We start from the raw sequence: 14739 nt of genomic DNA on the forward strand, positions 1-14739 counted from the left end.
GCTTTCTGTTGCTGAGAGAAGCAGCAACCAACTCCTTGTGTGTAATGACAAAACCCACCAAAGGTGACTCCCATCCAGGCTGAGGCTGTGCAGTGCCTGACTGACAGGTGATAATGGCCTCACCCGGGGCCTCCCTCATCCTGCCCACATGTCTGGGAGCTCTGTTTCAGCTTAGCCCAGCCAGAGGAGCTGTTGGCTGCTGTGCTGCCCTGACAGTGAGTAAGCTGCTTATTTTTCATTACCTTACTGGTCAAAAGAGCCTGGGTGTCAAACTGGGTGTCAAAAGAGCCTGGGTGTTTCAGGATGTGAAATTCCCCAGGTGGAACGAGCTCGTCCCGCTCAGGCTTGAACATGGTGCCATGTCTGAGGTGAGTTGCTGCGTGTGCTGGGGAGGTCTATGGTATTTTTATGCTGGAATTAGGTTGGAGACTCAGGGGGTGGAGGAATGCTTTACCTTATCTGTGCAGATTCCTCCTTGTGTGTCACTCTGAAGAACAGATGTTCACCTTTAATATTACATTACCATTTTTTGAAAAGAGAAGTGGCCCTGCTCCTGCAGAGAATGTCAAATTTCAGTAATGAAACAGCAGAAAGCCAAGATAAACAGTCCTTTGAAGGATGGGTTAGACTATCTAAGATGAGTGTGTCAGTGGCTTATTTAAGCAGTTTAAGCTATTTATTTAAGCAATCTCCCATTATTCCTGTGAGAGCTCTACCTCCCAGTCAATGGGCTCAGAAGAGATCAGAGGGTACTCTGGTGTTTTTTGTAAGGACAGAAGGCTGCTCTTCAGTGGTTTGATACTAAAACTGTAATAAAGGTATAGCAAAGTCTTGCTAAGAGCATAGTATCACAGTCTAACAGGCATTTCTGCATGCTCTGCAATTGTAGACAGGGTTATGAAGACCTGGGCAGACTGACAGAGTTACTGATCCTGCTTTTCTGCCAGTGCTCTGTTTTGGCATACACTTGTGAAGGAAAATTCTCCCCAAGGGGAACTGCCCATGTACCCTGGGCTGAAGCTGCAGAAATGGTCTTTAATGAGCCCGCTGCCAGGACTGGTGGTACTTAAAGATTTAAGTTACTTTCCTCAATGCCTCTCTGCTGCTTCTTTCACTGTCAGGAACTTAATGGTCTCAGATGACACATCTTTTATGCTGTCTCAGTTTAGGACAGGGTTTCACAGCACAAGGCAGACCTGTGCTGCCCTACACCACAGCTCACTGCTTCTCAGGGTGGAGATTCTTTCTCCTCACTCAGATCATGATCCTTCCCCACTCTTCTGTGCTATCTCTGATGTTCTACAGACAACTTAGGTTTTGGAGTTTCAGTGAGTCAAATCAGGTTGTGGAAGGACCTGGTGGTTCTGGAAGCAGTGGAAAAGAGACAGGCACGGCATGAAGCTGGCTGGAGACAAGGAAGGAGCAGAGGCAGGGAAGGAGACAAACCCACAACCTTTCACTTTGGGTGCTTGTAAGGAATTATGTAGGGCTTGATGGCCCTTTCCTCACAAACACAGGCTCCTTCTCTGCCAGGTAGAGGACAGGTTAATGCCAAATTATTGTGTTATACTTTGCCTGAAAGAGCCTTGACCCTGCTGGAAGCTGACTCATGCAATCTAGGATTTGCTGAGAGTCTCCCTGAAAAGTGTCCAGATGTCTCTGAGCAAGTGAGAGAAGCTGTGCCACTTCTGTACTCATTTGACCCTTGGATGGGGCAATTTATAAACTGGGACTGCTTGTGTCTTTGATACCATTGTTGCTTTGCTTTCCAAAGATAAAGAGGCTAATAAATTTTATGGCTGCTGAGTTATCAATTTGTTAAAATATAAAGGACGAAAAAGAAGATATTTTCTTTCTTCACAGACTTAACGTCTAACAGACAACACTCCAAAATTATCAATTCATAGAGGCACTTATCATGAAGCTAATGTTAGGCCTGTTTTTTCTGTGGTTGCTCTCCTCAAAAGGTAAGTTTTGAAAGGCTCTTTGAAAATTCAAATTACATAGTATTTAGCAACTTTTATTTTTAGTTATTGTAATGTGGGTGTATAGCAGGCGTCCTAGAGGCAAGATGAAGAAAATCTGTGAGTAAAACTGTGATCTTGCATATAATTTTGGGTATGTGTGATAATTTTCAGTAAAGATACATGCTTTGGTTTGCACTGTTCTGAGGACTGACTGCATCTTAGGCAGGAGTTAAGGCAACCTGGTGAGAAAGACGTCATCAAATAATTAGGCTAACAGTGACATCTGTCCCAAAGCGGTGCAGAAATTCAAGCAAGGGACAAAGGCTTTCTCTGAATTTTCATCTATGATTATCATTTTAGTGATGAAAGATTGTATGGATGGATTAGGCAGTATCCTGGCACTCAGGGCATTGTTCACATTTCTGCAAATTTCAGAGTAGGGGGTAACTTTGTTCCCTTCACTGTGTCTGTGAAATCCACATTTGCTGCCATACGCCAGTTTTTGAACTCTTCCAGGATTATAAATGGTGTTTTGGCACTACTGGCTCTGTTCTTCTGACCTCTGCCTGTAAGAATTTTATGACAAATAACAATAGTGCTTTACCTTAGTAGTAGGCTGTGAAGACAAGTTTTGTCAGAATATTAAACTAACTGTTAAAAGGTTTTGATTCTTAAAATAAAGAGAAAAAAAAAATCAAATTATCACACTTGAGCTTTTGAATTTAGGAAAAAAAGATGAAAGGTGACTTGAGCTCCTGGAAAAACTTGATTCAGGAAAAAATGTTGACTGATAGCACCTGTAAGAATTAGTAGCTGAAACAGGTTAACTGTAAGAGAAACAGATAAAGGAATAGAATCTTTCTCCTAGATTTTGGGAAAATTTTCAGAACATACTTTCTTATAGGTTTGTTTCGGTTTTGGTTTGGATTATTTTTTGGTGATTTTTTTTTTTTTTTTTTTGTCATGTTGAGAAAAGGAAAACTAGAATTATTAAATGGAATTAAGGGAGTAACTGTAATACTGGGAGCAGCAGAAGTTAAAAAAAAAAACAATCTATGGAAAGCATAAATCTACAGCAAACTAAGAAAACTAAGGAATGTGCTACCTTGTAGGTTAAAAATTAATGACCCAAGCCAAAAATTAATCCAATGGGAAAAACAAATCATTGTTAAAGGAGTAAAAACTAATACATAATATTTCAAATACATCTGAAACAGGGAATCTGTTGGCCTGACTGATGTATAAAAGGCAGCTGATGCTCAGCAGAAAAGCTTAATTAATTTTTTTCTTTGAGTTCCCCTTCACAAGAGTTTATAAAAGGCCTTGCATTCAGATCCTTTCCGTGTAGGGGGCAAGTTGAGAAACAGTCAAATCCTTGAAGAAATTGATGACAAATAGCAAAAAAACTTCTAGCCTTAGATGATATCCACCCAAGGGAGTGAACCAAGCAGAAATATGAACGTATTTATGTATAAACTGTGTTGCAAACTATCTCTTGAGTCAGTCTTGGTGTCAGAAATGGAAGATGGCAAATGTGAAACCATTTTCTATAAGGGATTTCTTTTTAGGAGGATGTGGGGAACTGCAGTGGTGGTTGTACAAAAGCAGTAGCATTGATTTCTGTACAAGTCAAATTGGTGATGGCAGTATAAAAAATAGAGTAAACTGACTAGGGGCAGATTTGATTTAACAAGGGATCTTCCTTGTGGAAGATGCAGAAAATGCATGGCAATGGGCACATGCAGACATGGATTGATTATTCAGATAGAGTGCGTTTGGATTTCCACAAATCTTTTGAGCAAGAGCTCCTAAGGAAGACAAATGTCACAGTATAAGGCTGAGGGCACTTTTGTGGGCCACTGGTTAAAAGCTGGAGGCAGAAGAATCAGACTGCAAATTTTTGAACTGTGAGAAGAGAGTGAACCTGCAGAGATGTGTATTGATCTGTGCTGGTATGGGTAATCTCTGCTGATTCAGAAGTGATCTGGATAAGTGGGCACACAAGCTTGCTGATGGAAAAACTACTCAGAATGCTCTGAAAGGAAACTTGAAATATATGGGGAGAGCTTACTCTAGCTACGTGTACACTAGGGTGAGCTCTAATTAGGTACTGCTTGGTTACAGAACATAGCTGTCTAAAGATATCAGCTCAGCAGTCAAAGAGACAAACTATTTCAGTAGTAAGGGAGAGAATAGTACAGAAAACACATTTCTCTTGCTGTGTATAGGCCCACAGCTCACCCATGTCTTGAGAGCTGTCTATGCTTTTCATCTCAAGAAAAGACATGGAGAGTAAAGGGGAAGAGTGCTCAGACTTATGAAACATCTTCCACATGAGATTAAATAGACTGATTCATCAGCCTGGAAGGATAGATAAGTATATGATAAAGACATACATACATATGCAAAATAATACATTTTGTGGAAACAGGGGAATGCCTGCTCTTTAAAAGAACAATAAGAAACCGGTCAAGTTTTTAAGAAATGATTAAGCACCTTTGCTACAGGACTTGTTGGGGGGTGAGGGGAAAGCCAAAAGTGTGAAAGTGTGAGAAAAATAATTGGGCAAATTCATAGAAGAAAAGTCTCAGGGAGTTCTTCAACATTAAGTAATTGTTCAGGGAGAACAACAGCATAGGAAGGTGCATGGAAGTATAACTGCATTTTCCTTGTTCTTACCCTAAGCATCTGCATTTGGATGTTGTAAGAGGCAAAATCCCAGACTAGATGGACTTTCAATCTGACAGAATGGTTCTTGAGTTTTTGAAATATTGAGAGAAGGTTCTGCCATAGCCTCTCCTCCCAGTCCTGGAAACTGGGTATTGGATCCTCTTTCTTCCTCAGTGTAGCCTGTGGACCTATTGAAGTTAGTGTTAAAAATCTCAAAGATCCTGAGTTTCTAACAGGATTAGCATTATGCAGAGTCCCTCATTGCACACGCCTCCAATATCTCAAACAATGGAGCTGGGGTTCTGGTTAATATCCCCTGTAAAAGCATCATCTAAAAAGATGGACTGAAAGAGCACAAATGTCACACAAATACCACAAAACATCCAGGCAGCAATTGTGTCAACTTTCACAAAGTATGGTAAAAATCATATAAATCTGCAAATAGCTCTTGGCTGAAACCCACATGGGGTGGGGTGGTGGAAATGTGTGGGAGCTGCTGATGTTTTTTTGAAGCTGACAGTCATGTACTGTGGCTCATGAGGAGGCTGAAGTGGTCATGGGGAAGAGTAGTGGCTTTCTGCCCCTGTGATGACTTTTGTGTGCACTGGTACCCATGTCCAGAGGGGCTGCTCAGAGTCCCCTGCTCATGCTGGACACGTTGCCTCCTTGCAGCATGAACACTGCTGGCTTTCCTGTGCCCAAGATTATCTCACCTGCTGGGCTGAGCTGGTTCTGCCTTTGCCCTGTCTTTGATGTAGAAAGAAAGGTGTACAAATATTCCAGAAGCAGCTTCTGAAGGTTAAAGGGCAATTTTTCTAAGCACAGAAAGCCTTGTTGTGAGTCTTGCTGGATGCTGATGGCTTCAGTGTGGCAAGCAGGGACAGCTGTGAGCATTCTGTAAAGTTCAGTTGAGGATACAGATCCAGGCTTCATGGTTACTTTTGTGGAAATTTCAGGATAACCCAAAATCTATGTGTATAAATCCAAGTGTATACTCCAGGAAAAAAGAATGTTCACTGACATAGCTACAGGTCTGACTTATGGATCAATAGACTATTTAATCTGCCAGCACTGTAGATAAATGTGATTATGTAGATCAACGCGAGATGTACATGTTCAAATTACTCTAAATTTGGACAAAATAAGACTACAGCAATATATGAAATGTGCTGAAGAAGAAAACTGGTAGAAAAGGCTTATGGAGGATGAGGTTGGTTGAAGAAATCCACAAGCAGTCTATGACCTGTGTTTATAACTTCATTGTACTCCAGTAACTTCAACCTGCTTATAATAACTAAAAGCTTATTCTAGTGTAGCAAAAACTAAGAAAACACAATTGGTTCTTGGGGTGAGCCTCCCTTTTGGAAAATAGGGCAGAGAAGAAATATTGCTTTTCTCAGGATTCTGTGGTTTTAGGTGTATTAAGTCTTCTGAAGTGTTTTTAAAGGCATGGAAAAAAATAGCACAATAAATTATTTAATGTTTTTCAGGTAATGCTGATAATCTGGGAGAACAAGGGATACTAAAGGTAAAGTATGCGTACAGCTTTAGTTTTTGTGGTTTTTTTTTCAATACCTATCATACCCTCTTTGGCTGAAGAAGAAAAAATAGATCTTGGTGCTCTAAACTGTTTGATTCTGCAAAGAATAAATGAATGAATAAATGCAAAGCAAATCACTCAGTAATATGAGCTGCAAGATTACCTAATCAGGAAAAACAGGTTTCTCAGAGAAACATTTGTTATTAACTTGCAGATCCTGTCCATAGATTGACTGTAGTTAGCACTCACCCCTAGATGCTCTGTTGCTCTTTTAGAAACACAACTTTAAACTCTTCCTTGTGCTATAAGGGTGCAAAGTGTGTGCACCACTGAAATCCTCCAGCTGAGGACTGGGTGGTGTGTGGGTTCTTGGTGGCTCTTGGATTCCACCCTTACTACCAGCAGTCAGCTACCAAACATGGTCATAGTGACAAGGGAAGCCTGAGCAAATCTGGCCCTCTGGCTTGTCTTTAAAGGGTTAGAGGTTGGTCTGCACCTGCACTCAGGGTGTAGGAGGGCATTAAATATTGATCCTAATGGTACTGGGCTGTCTGTCATGCTGCATGAATAACAGCACTTACATACTTGCCCCATGATTTTTTCTTTTTATTCTGTTTAGTTCTTCATAAAATCTTATAGAAATTTTACCAGCTGCCAAGGGCGCAGAGTATGGGTGATGCTCTTCATTCATTCTGCCTTTTCTGTTGTATAATGGAGTTGTAGCTTTTTGTTGTGTATGTTGCATGCCCCTTAGTATGTGAAGATGTATGCAGTGGATGTTGTTATGACATCTTCCAGACAGAGCACTCACTGTTCACAGCAACAGATGTTAACAGAGTGCATTCAACATGATTTTTTTGTTTGTTTGCTCAGGCCCAGTTCTGTGACAATAGGTAAGAAAATTGAGCAAAGATTGCACAGCTTTGGAAGAGTGGATTTTAAACTGCAGATGTCCAGATTGGAGTTACCATGTACTTCTAGCTGAGGTGTAATTGTTCTTTAAAATTGTTGTTACACCAATAAGAGCTTGATACTTTGTGAGAATGAAAACCATTTGTCTTCTGCAAATTTCTTGTTGGATCTAACAAAACAATCATCTTAATTTGTGTCAAAGGCCATAGGAAACATCCAATTTTCATGTGAGCAGGGGATGCTGCCTGAGAACCCTTCAACTTCAGGTTTGTGTTTAATACTGTCTTTGTAGGCAACACAAACAAATATTTGAGAATGGGCTGAGGGAGAAATCAGCTCTTTGAGGGGATGTATGTGTGGGATGTAACTGAAGTGAGGGTAGGTTCTATGAACTCCTTAATTTTTTGCTCTATTCATAGTTATTTTTCTACCTTAGCTTCTTCAGCTGCTAATTGAGGATGCCACTCACTCACAGCAGTGTTTTGTGATCTCTTTTTGCCTGGTGCTTGAGCATTTCAATACTTCTGAGCACCCAAAGTGTTTACTGAACAATTAAGTAGAGCTTCTCATTGTCTCTGACCGATTTAAAACTGCCAATTGAAAAAAAGTAAACTTCATACATTTTAAGAAATTTTGCTATGTTTTAGTGTACTGGTTATTATAATATTCTTTAATGTTACTGCTCTTTTTAATTAAAAAAAAAAACTTTCACATTTCTGCAGTTCATGCTCTGAGGCCAGCTGACATTAAAACAGTCACTGCAATAGGAAGTTTGCAAAGAGTAAGTACAAACAGAAAATGTGCTGAATGTGACCCATTTCCTCCTTTCTGACACTGTGATGAGGTGAGGATGAAGTGAGCTGATGATGTAGGTTGGGGTCCCAGCTAGGACCCTCAGGACTTGAATCTGTCCTCAAGCATCAAAAGCTTCTGGAGAAAAATGACTGGAAATACCTGTTGTTCAGTGTTCCAGTATACCTTGAGTCTAAAAACATCCAGTTGACTTTGTGCAGGAGGAAATGTGGTAACAGTGCTCTTGCGGGCAGCTATGGTAGCTGATGAGAGTGCTTGGATTTTAATAACCATGAGCATAACAGATCAAATAACTGGAAGAGGAACCTGGGAAAATCCAAAATGAAAAGAAGTACAATTTTGGTGATGAGCATTAGAAAAAAATATCAAGAAACACCATAGATTTTCCATCCTGTTGAAGTGTTTTTCATAGACACTGATTTCCTGTCTAGAAGGCAGGAGCTCTAGAAGAACCACAAAGATATACTTCTGATGTATTCATCACTGGGTAAAGCTCTCCTGCCTGTTCTAATACTATCAGATTTAGATGATCTTCGCTCATCTTAACAGTTGGAATAGTTGAAATAGAAATGGAGCCTAATTAAAAGCACTTAACCACAATTTTCAAGCTTTGAGGAAGTGCAGAAATATCCATTGGGTAAAAAATGGCCACTTCAGGGGCTACAGCTTCAAAGAAATGGGGAAGATTCTCCCTTATCACAGAACAACTCTCAAATTTGAGGTGGTATATCAAGACATACTTTTTCTTGGGATGGAAGCTTTCCATTAGAAAATCATCACTCTTGAATTTCTTCTGAGTACCTCCCTCTTTGGAAGAAAATTATTGTCCTAAATGCAAAGGTCCTTCATCCATATCAGATGCATGGCCCCTTAGTGCACATTCTTTTCTGTGTTAATATCTTTGTTGTTTGTGGATGGTGCCATAGGAAACATGTAAATTATCTTTTTTAAAGCATGTCTACTTTCCAAGAGCAAACATTCCTGTCACTGTCTCTTCCTCAGATTCTTTGAAATCATGAAGTTCCTCTGTTTATGTTAAGGGTTTGTTTAACAGGCACTATGCTGGCAGAGTGCTACCCATCTAAATAATCTGAATGACTTCAGGTCATGTCCCTTGTTGAAAAAGAAGAGGTCCAAAAAAAAAAAATTTGGTTTAGAACAGCATTTCCTTTGACTGAGTTCAACTAGTCAGTTTTGGTTTAAGCCACATATAATTAATTTATTGATGAGAGAGCTGATCTCATGTTTTCTTGTTCTCCTGGTAGACTAAATTAGTGTTTTTTCTTCCCAAGTTGAGTCTGTCCATTTTTCACCCATTGCTGTTATTAGTGAGTGAAAACCTCCCTGTCCTTGTCTCAGTTAAGGAGCCTTTGCATGGATTTTATCTTCCCTGTTCCACAGTGGGGGTGGGGGGTGAGGGAGCAGAGGTTTGGCTGATAAACCATGACACCAGACTGTGCAAATACAGTGTAATAAAGAAGCTCTGAAAAAGAATTTAGATTGTAAATAACTGCAGCACAATGGAGAAAATTAGGTAGAAAACAATGCATATATGCACCCCTATAACAGGGGTGGTATGCAGTAGGGGAGCAGTGAATCTAGAGCTACTTTAGCCTTTGCTTAATGCTATTCTTATTGATTGCTTGTTCACAGGCACCAGGGTCTGATGTACATCATGAGGATTTACTCCAAAGGTAACAAGAATTGTTAGCATTTGATAAACATCATGGTTCTAATCTATACAGTATCATAGTGCAGGAATTAGACCCAAGTGATTTTTATTATTGCTTTCTAGAGAGGAAGAGAAAGCCTATGCAAAGTGTAAATGTTTTTGAGACACTGGATTCTTCCCAATCCTTAGTTAACAGAAATTCTTTGTACTTATGCAAGATATGGAGCTACCTTAGAGTTTCAATAACCCTAAGAATACTAAGTAGTAAATATTATCATCCACTAGTAAGAAAACAGCAGTGATTTATCAAAGCAAAGAAAGAACCCAGGAATCCTGATATCCTGTTCTCTTCTTGAATGAATCCCAGTGTTTCATGGACAATCCTTACCCTATTTTCTTCCTTTATGCCCCCTTACCAGATCTAAATCAATAAGTGTACATATGGCTAAACCTTATAGATGCAAGTCTGTGTGTCTCTTTTGAATCATTGCATTCTGGATGAGGATTTGGCTTTGCACAGACAAACTTTAAAAGATTCATTTTTTTTTTAAAATGGCTATAGAAACAGACATATCCACTCATGTGGGTGCACACAGAGAGAGATTCCTGTATTTCTGTTACATGTGCATAAGCACAATTGCTGCAACACAGAAAGTGTCAAAAGGCAAAAACTTGAGATCCAAGACTGTGTTCTTACTCAGCAGTAGCTGATGACAGAAAGGGAGAGAAAGGCCCCATTCTTATTTTCAGCAGCTGCTCTACGCTGTAGCACAGCTAGTAAGAAAATGAGGCTGTGCTGTGGTATAATTTTTCTCTGAGAAACAGAATAACAGCAACTTCCTGCTTTCTCTTTCCTTCCTGCAGCACAGGAAAAAGCCTCCTTGAAGTAAGCGTGGAAACTTTAGCAGGTGGGTTTTGCTGTCACAGTGGAAATTGATTGAGCAGCAGCCTGGCAGGAGCTGCAGTGTTTTGCTGCGTGGCAGGGAGGATGCTGCAGAAGCACACGGGAGGGGTTGGGTGGAAGTGAAGCCAGAGGGGACAGTGTGCTCAGGGGCACATGAGTACAGCCAAGCTGGTTTATCTGTGCTGCCTTTAAAGAGACTATCTGGGTAGACAAAATGTTGTGAAGAAGCAGTGGTGTAGACTGCTGTAAGAGTCTTCCATGCCAAACAGTGCATTTTTGGGCATGCTACAACCATCCCCGCTGGTGTGTGCTGGCTGTCCATGTTAGCCCAGTGAAATCTTGTCTGAGTTTGCCTGTCCAGTGCTCTTTCTGCTGCCATGTATTTAGAATTTACACGGGGGCTGCTATAGTAGCACCACGGTGGTGAATTTATCATCCTCCAGCTGGCTCTGAAGGCAGCCTTGACTTGCTTGAAGGGTGATGCAAATTAAACCTTCAGTTCTACTGAAATGTTTAGTTGGGTAGTGCATAGCCCCAGGATCCTTCTCCTTCAAATCTTATTCCTACCATCTTAATGTCACCTCTGCTTCCCTGTGAAAAGGATTTAAAACCTGGCAATTCCTCAGTGCTTCAGAAGGCTGTCTCTGGGTAGTCCTTCCCAGCAGCTTCATTTATGAAATAGCCTGTATTTCAGTCCACCTACACTGCTTGTGGGTGACATGAGAGGTGGGGATGGAGGTTTCTGACCTGAATCTGGTCACAGACTGGGGAATCAAACCTCCACTTCAGAAGGTGAGGAGTGAAACCAGCAAGAACAGCTGCAGAGGGGCTCAAGCATAACAATAATTCTTCCTAAGAGATCCTCAGACCTTATATTTTTTGCCTGTTGTAGTTCTGCAGTGTTTATAGTGAAACTTCAGAATAGCAGTCCCTTGCACGCAGACATCACCTAACTTGTGTGTGTCATTCAGCTCTCATTAGCAGTTTTAATCCTGGGGTCCTACACCAGCCTCCTCCACCTGGCACAAAGGGAGCAACATCAGACAGTCAAGCTGTGTAAGTCTGGGGTCTTTTTGGCTGAGCAGTTTGTTTACAGCTGGAAAAGTGAACAGTGGAAGCTTTTAATGCTGGAGCACTTCACAGAACTTTATCCTGTCACTTCTTAGAAGCAGGAGGAACAAAGCAGATGTGCACTTTAGGATCTGGATCACCTAATTTAACAACAGGCCTCTCTATAAAGCTGGAAAAAAAATTGAGGCTCAAATAGAATTGGAAGTGTGCCTACCAGCCTGCATCTGCTGTTTTCATCTAAGTGCACATTCCTGAAAGTGAGCAAATCACCCCAGGCTCGCTGTGTAGCACAGACAACTATCTAATCTTAACACATTTAGGACAGAAAATATTGATCCCATCTGAAATCTCAAATGTTCTTTGATATAATGGAAAAATCAGCCAAAGTTTTACCCTTACTGTTGCCTTCATCATTTCTCTTTTCTGCCTTTCAGAGACCTCCTGAATCAAGCTGAAGAAATAGTGCATCTCATGAAAGAGAATCAGGTTTGTTTAAAGCACAGGACAATTCAAAGAGCATGATGCTAAGCAGAAATGGGATTAAATATTTGAAACAGCACTCAAAAATCTCTTCAAAATAGCAACAGGTGTTTCTTGAGGTTAACAGACTTTGGTCTCTCTGTTGCAAATAAGAATCAATTCCATGCCTTTCAAGTAGAGAGTTTTGTTCTTTAAAGTATCCCACCTAGTTTATGTTTGCCCTAGTGGCTGGAGAGATTTGTAGGGAAGCCAGTATGTTTGTTTTCTATTGGTTAAGGATGTGATACCTTTGTTAGCTGTACTCTAATGGTGCCAGTGTTTCTGAGAAGCCAATGCAAAATAATAATTTTCAGCATTTGTGTCTTCAGTTTACTCTTGGTCTTTTAAGATCATATTTTCAAAAAGGACAGTAAAGATAGTTGTGCTTTATTGATGTCAGTGGTTGACAGAGTGGTGAGAGCTTCAATTATCATTTATGGCTGAGTGCTTCATAAATCCCATCCCGTAGTTTACACATTCATTTTTCTTCTGTTTTCAACCCTAAGGCATGTTGTTTTGTAAAATAGTCTTAACATAATGGGAAAATATATTTGCCAAGTTGGTTCTGTCCTTGCCTCTTTGCTCTACAGGGAGCCCATCAAAGTGTTTGTGTGTGGATTTTTCATACAGTTTGTGGAACTGAGTGGTTCTCACCAATAGTCCTCAGGACTGCCCAGAACTCCCTAATAAACATAGTACAGCTGAGCAGGGCTCCAGCTCTCAGATTTTTGCTCTGGTCTTCACCCCACTGGTGTGATCCAGTCTCAGCAGTTCAGAAACTTTAACCCTGTCAGCAAGAAGCAGCATCAAGCTCTGTACTAAGTTGCACGTGCCTATCTTCTCCAGCAGACTTTCCAATGCCAGCAGCAATTTCTGGCTCTAACCTGAGTTTTTATAGGTGTGCATTCAGCTTTAACTGCAGCATTTGCTTCCTAAGCATCCATTTGCTCTCTCCTGTTGAGGAAAGCTGGATGGTTTGTCCAGTGGAGATGATCAGAGTAGCCAGGGTTCAGTCATGGTCTAGTACTTGGTCTTCCTTATTTAAAGCCATAGCAAATCTTACGTGAGAAAGGAGAATAGCAAATAGACCTCTTATTGTATTATTATTATAATCCCTTCCATTTTATTTTTTTTCTGCCAGATGATGGACTTCCAAAATGACTGGAAACTGATCACAGTTTATTTTAGTGCTGAAAGCCCATGCTCTTGCTGTGCCTCCACACAACTGGTAAGCTGTCCATGGCATGCTTTAGCAGTCAAGGCAGGTGGTTAAAACACTTTCCCAAACTCTGCTCTCTGCCATGGTGAAGCAAAGCAGTACAGAAGTAGTCCCACCATTTTTCTTAGTGCTAGTTAAAGCTGAATCCAAAATACAGCTATGGTTGGTAACATTTCAGTACAAAGCTCAACACACAGGGTTTGTGACTTTTGGCAAATTGATAATTATGGTTTTTTCCTACTATTTTTGGTGGCATTTCTCATCTCATTTACAGAAGAACTGTGTATTGGACAACCTGGAAAAACTTAAAGCCGTCTTGGATTTTTTGCATAAAAAGGTAAGATTCATTCATCAACTTGAATACCAGATTTTTCCAGTCTCCCTTACTGGACAAGGGCTTCTACCACTGTTCAGGTGACTTAGAACATCAGTCTCATTGAGTTCAATCCACTGGCTTCATTCCTTGTCTATTCATGCTTTTAAAAAGCTGATAAATGCAAACAGAAAGTATGGACAGGTAACTGCTCTGACTTGCAACACAAGCTGATGGACCATTCAGTCTTTGGTTTTTTTTTTTAAGCAATTTCTATTAAAAGTGGAGTACATCAGTCTAGGCTGAAAACCATTTGTATTTACCAGAGCTGTTTTTGAAAATAACTGATATCTAATTACTGGATGTGTGGAGCTTCCTGGGCAGCATACAGGCTATTAACTACTTGATGATGACTTTAATAGACCAGAGAAAATGCCCACTAAAAATATGTAGAATGGATCTTTTTTTCCTATTATGTGTTTATTTTAAGATCTCAGCATTTCTAAAGGTTTCCTAGGTGGCTGAGCTAAGAATTAACTGCTTATCTAGGATAGTTTCAGGGAAATGCTCTGCACTGAGTCATAGTCTACTAATGAATAGTAGAGTAGCTGCAGATATATCATTACTAAAGCACACTATTAACTGTTTATCTGAAGTATTTCAATAGCATCTTCCAAGAATTTTGTTTTACTGGATTGAAGGCCAAAAGGATATCTAAACCCACTACAGCTTGATTGTATGAGGCCACAACCATGTCTTTTTCTCAGACTAACTTTGACAAATGTTGATTGAGTACAAGTAAAGTCCCACCCATGCATTCTCTTCAGATTCTCTCCACTATTATTTCCAGAATCTGTTTATGTGCATTGTAAACATGAAATATTAAATGGCTATAGTAAATGGAATGCTGCTTTCTGCTTGGGAGGGAAATGAGATGAGATGCATGAGTGCTTATGCACTCATACAGGATGTTTCATCCCCAGCTTTGCATTGTTAGTTTGCCACAAAACTGGTAGTTCCTGGTTCATTTCAGGTCAATTTTGTTGGCTGGTGGCCACTTTGGTTGTGTAAAATTAATTGCTAGGTCTCAGTCAAGAAGTCATGGTCACAAGTACTTCATGAATGATGTTCAACGTTAT

At 40.3% G+C, this 14739-nt stretch overlaps 1 protein-coding gene across 4 annotated transcripts in view; it reads left to right on the forward strand.

Annotated features, from left to right (window-relative positions):
* Positions 1-265: 265 nt before the first annotated feature.
* The window catches only part of PLB1 (phospholipase B1), a 79968-nt gene continuing 65494 nt past the window's right edge, over positions 266-14739 (forward strand). For 2 of the 4 annotated variants that reach the window (XR_011724997.1, XR_011724998.1), the window contains exons 1-11: positions 266-368; positions 1864-1967; positions 6128-6165; positions 7292-7355; positions 7812-7870; positions 9556-9596; positions 10439-10482; positions 11450-11534; positions 11984-12035; positions 13210-13296; positions 13562-13624. Coding sequence is in view for 2 of the 4 variants with exons in the window: in XM_071739408.1 (XP_071595509.1) it covers positions 1919-1967; positions 6128-6165; positions 7292-7355; positions 7812-7870; positions 9556-9596; positions 10439-10482; positions 11450-11534; positions 11984-12035; positions 13210-13296; positions 13562-13624 (582 nt within the window). In the remaining 2 variants the exon portion in view is untranslated. The remainder of the gene's footprint in view (positions 369-1863; positions 1968-6127; positions 6166-7291; positions 7356-7811; positions 7871-9555; positions 9597-10438; positions 10483-11449; positions 11535-11983; positions 12036-13209; positions 13297-13561; positions 13625-14739) is intronic. The other 2 variants (XM_071739408.1, XM_071739409.1) reach the window with 2 other exon arrangements.

The sequence above is a fragment of the Heliangelus exortis genome, chromosome 3 (assembly GCF_036169615.1).
Source record: "Heliangelus exortis chromosome 3, bHelExo1.hap1, whole genome shotgun sequence".
NCBI classification, from domain to species: Eukaryota; Metazoa; Chordata; class Aves; order Apodiformes; family Trochilidae; genus Heliangelus; species Heliangelus exortis.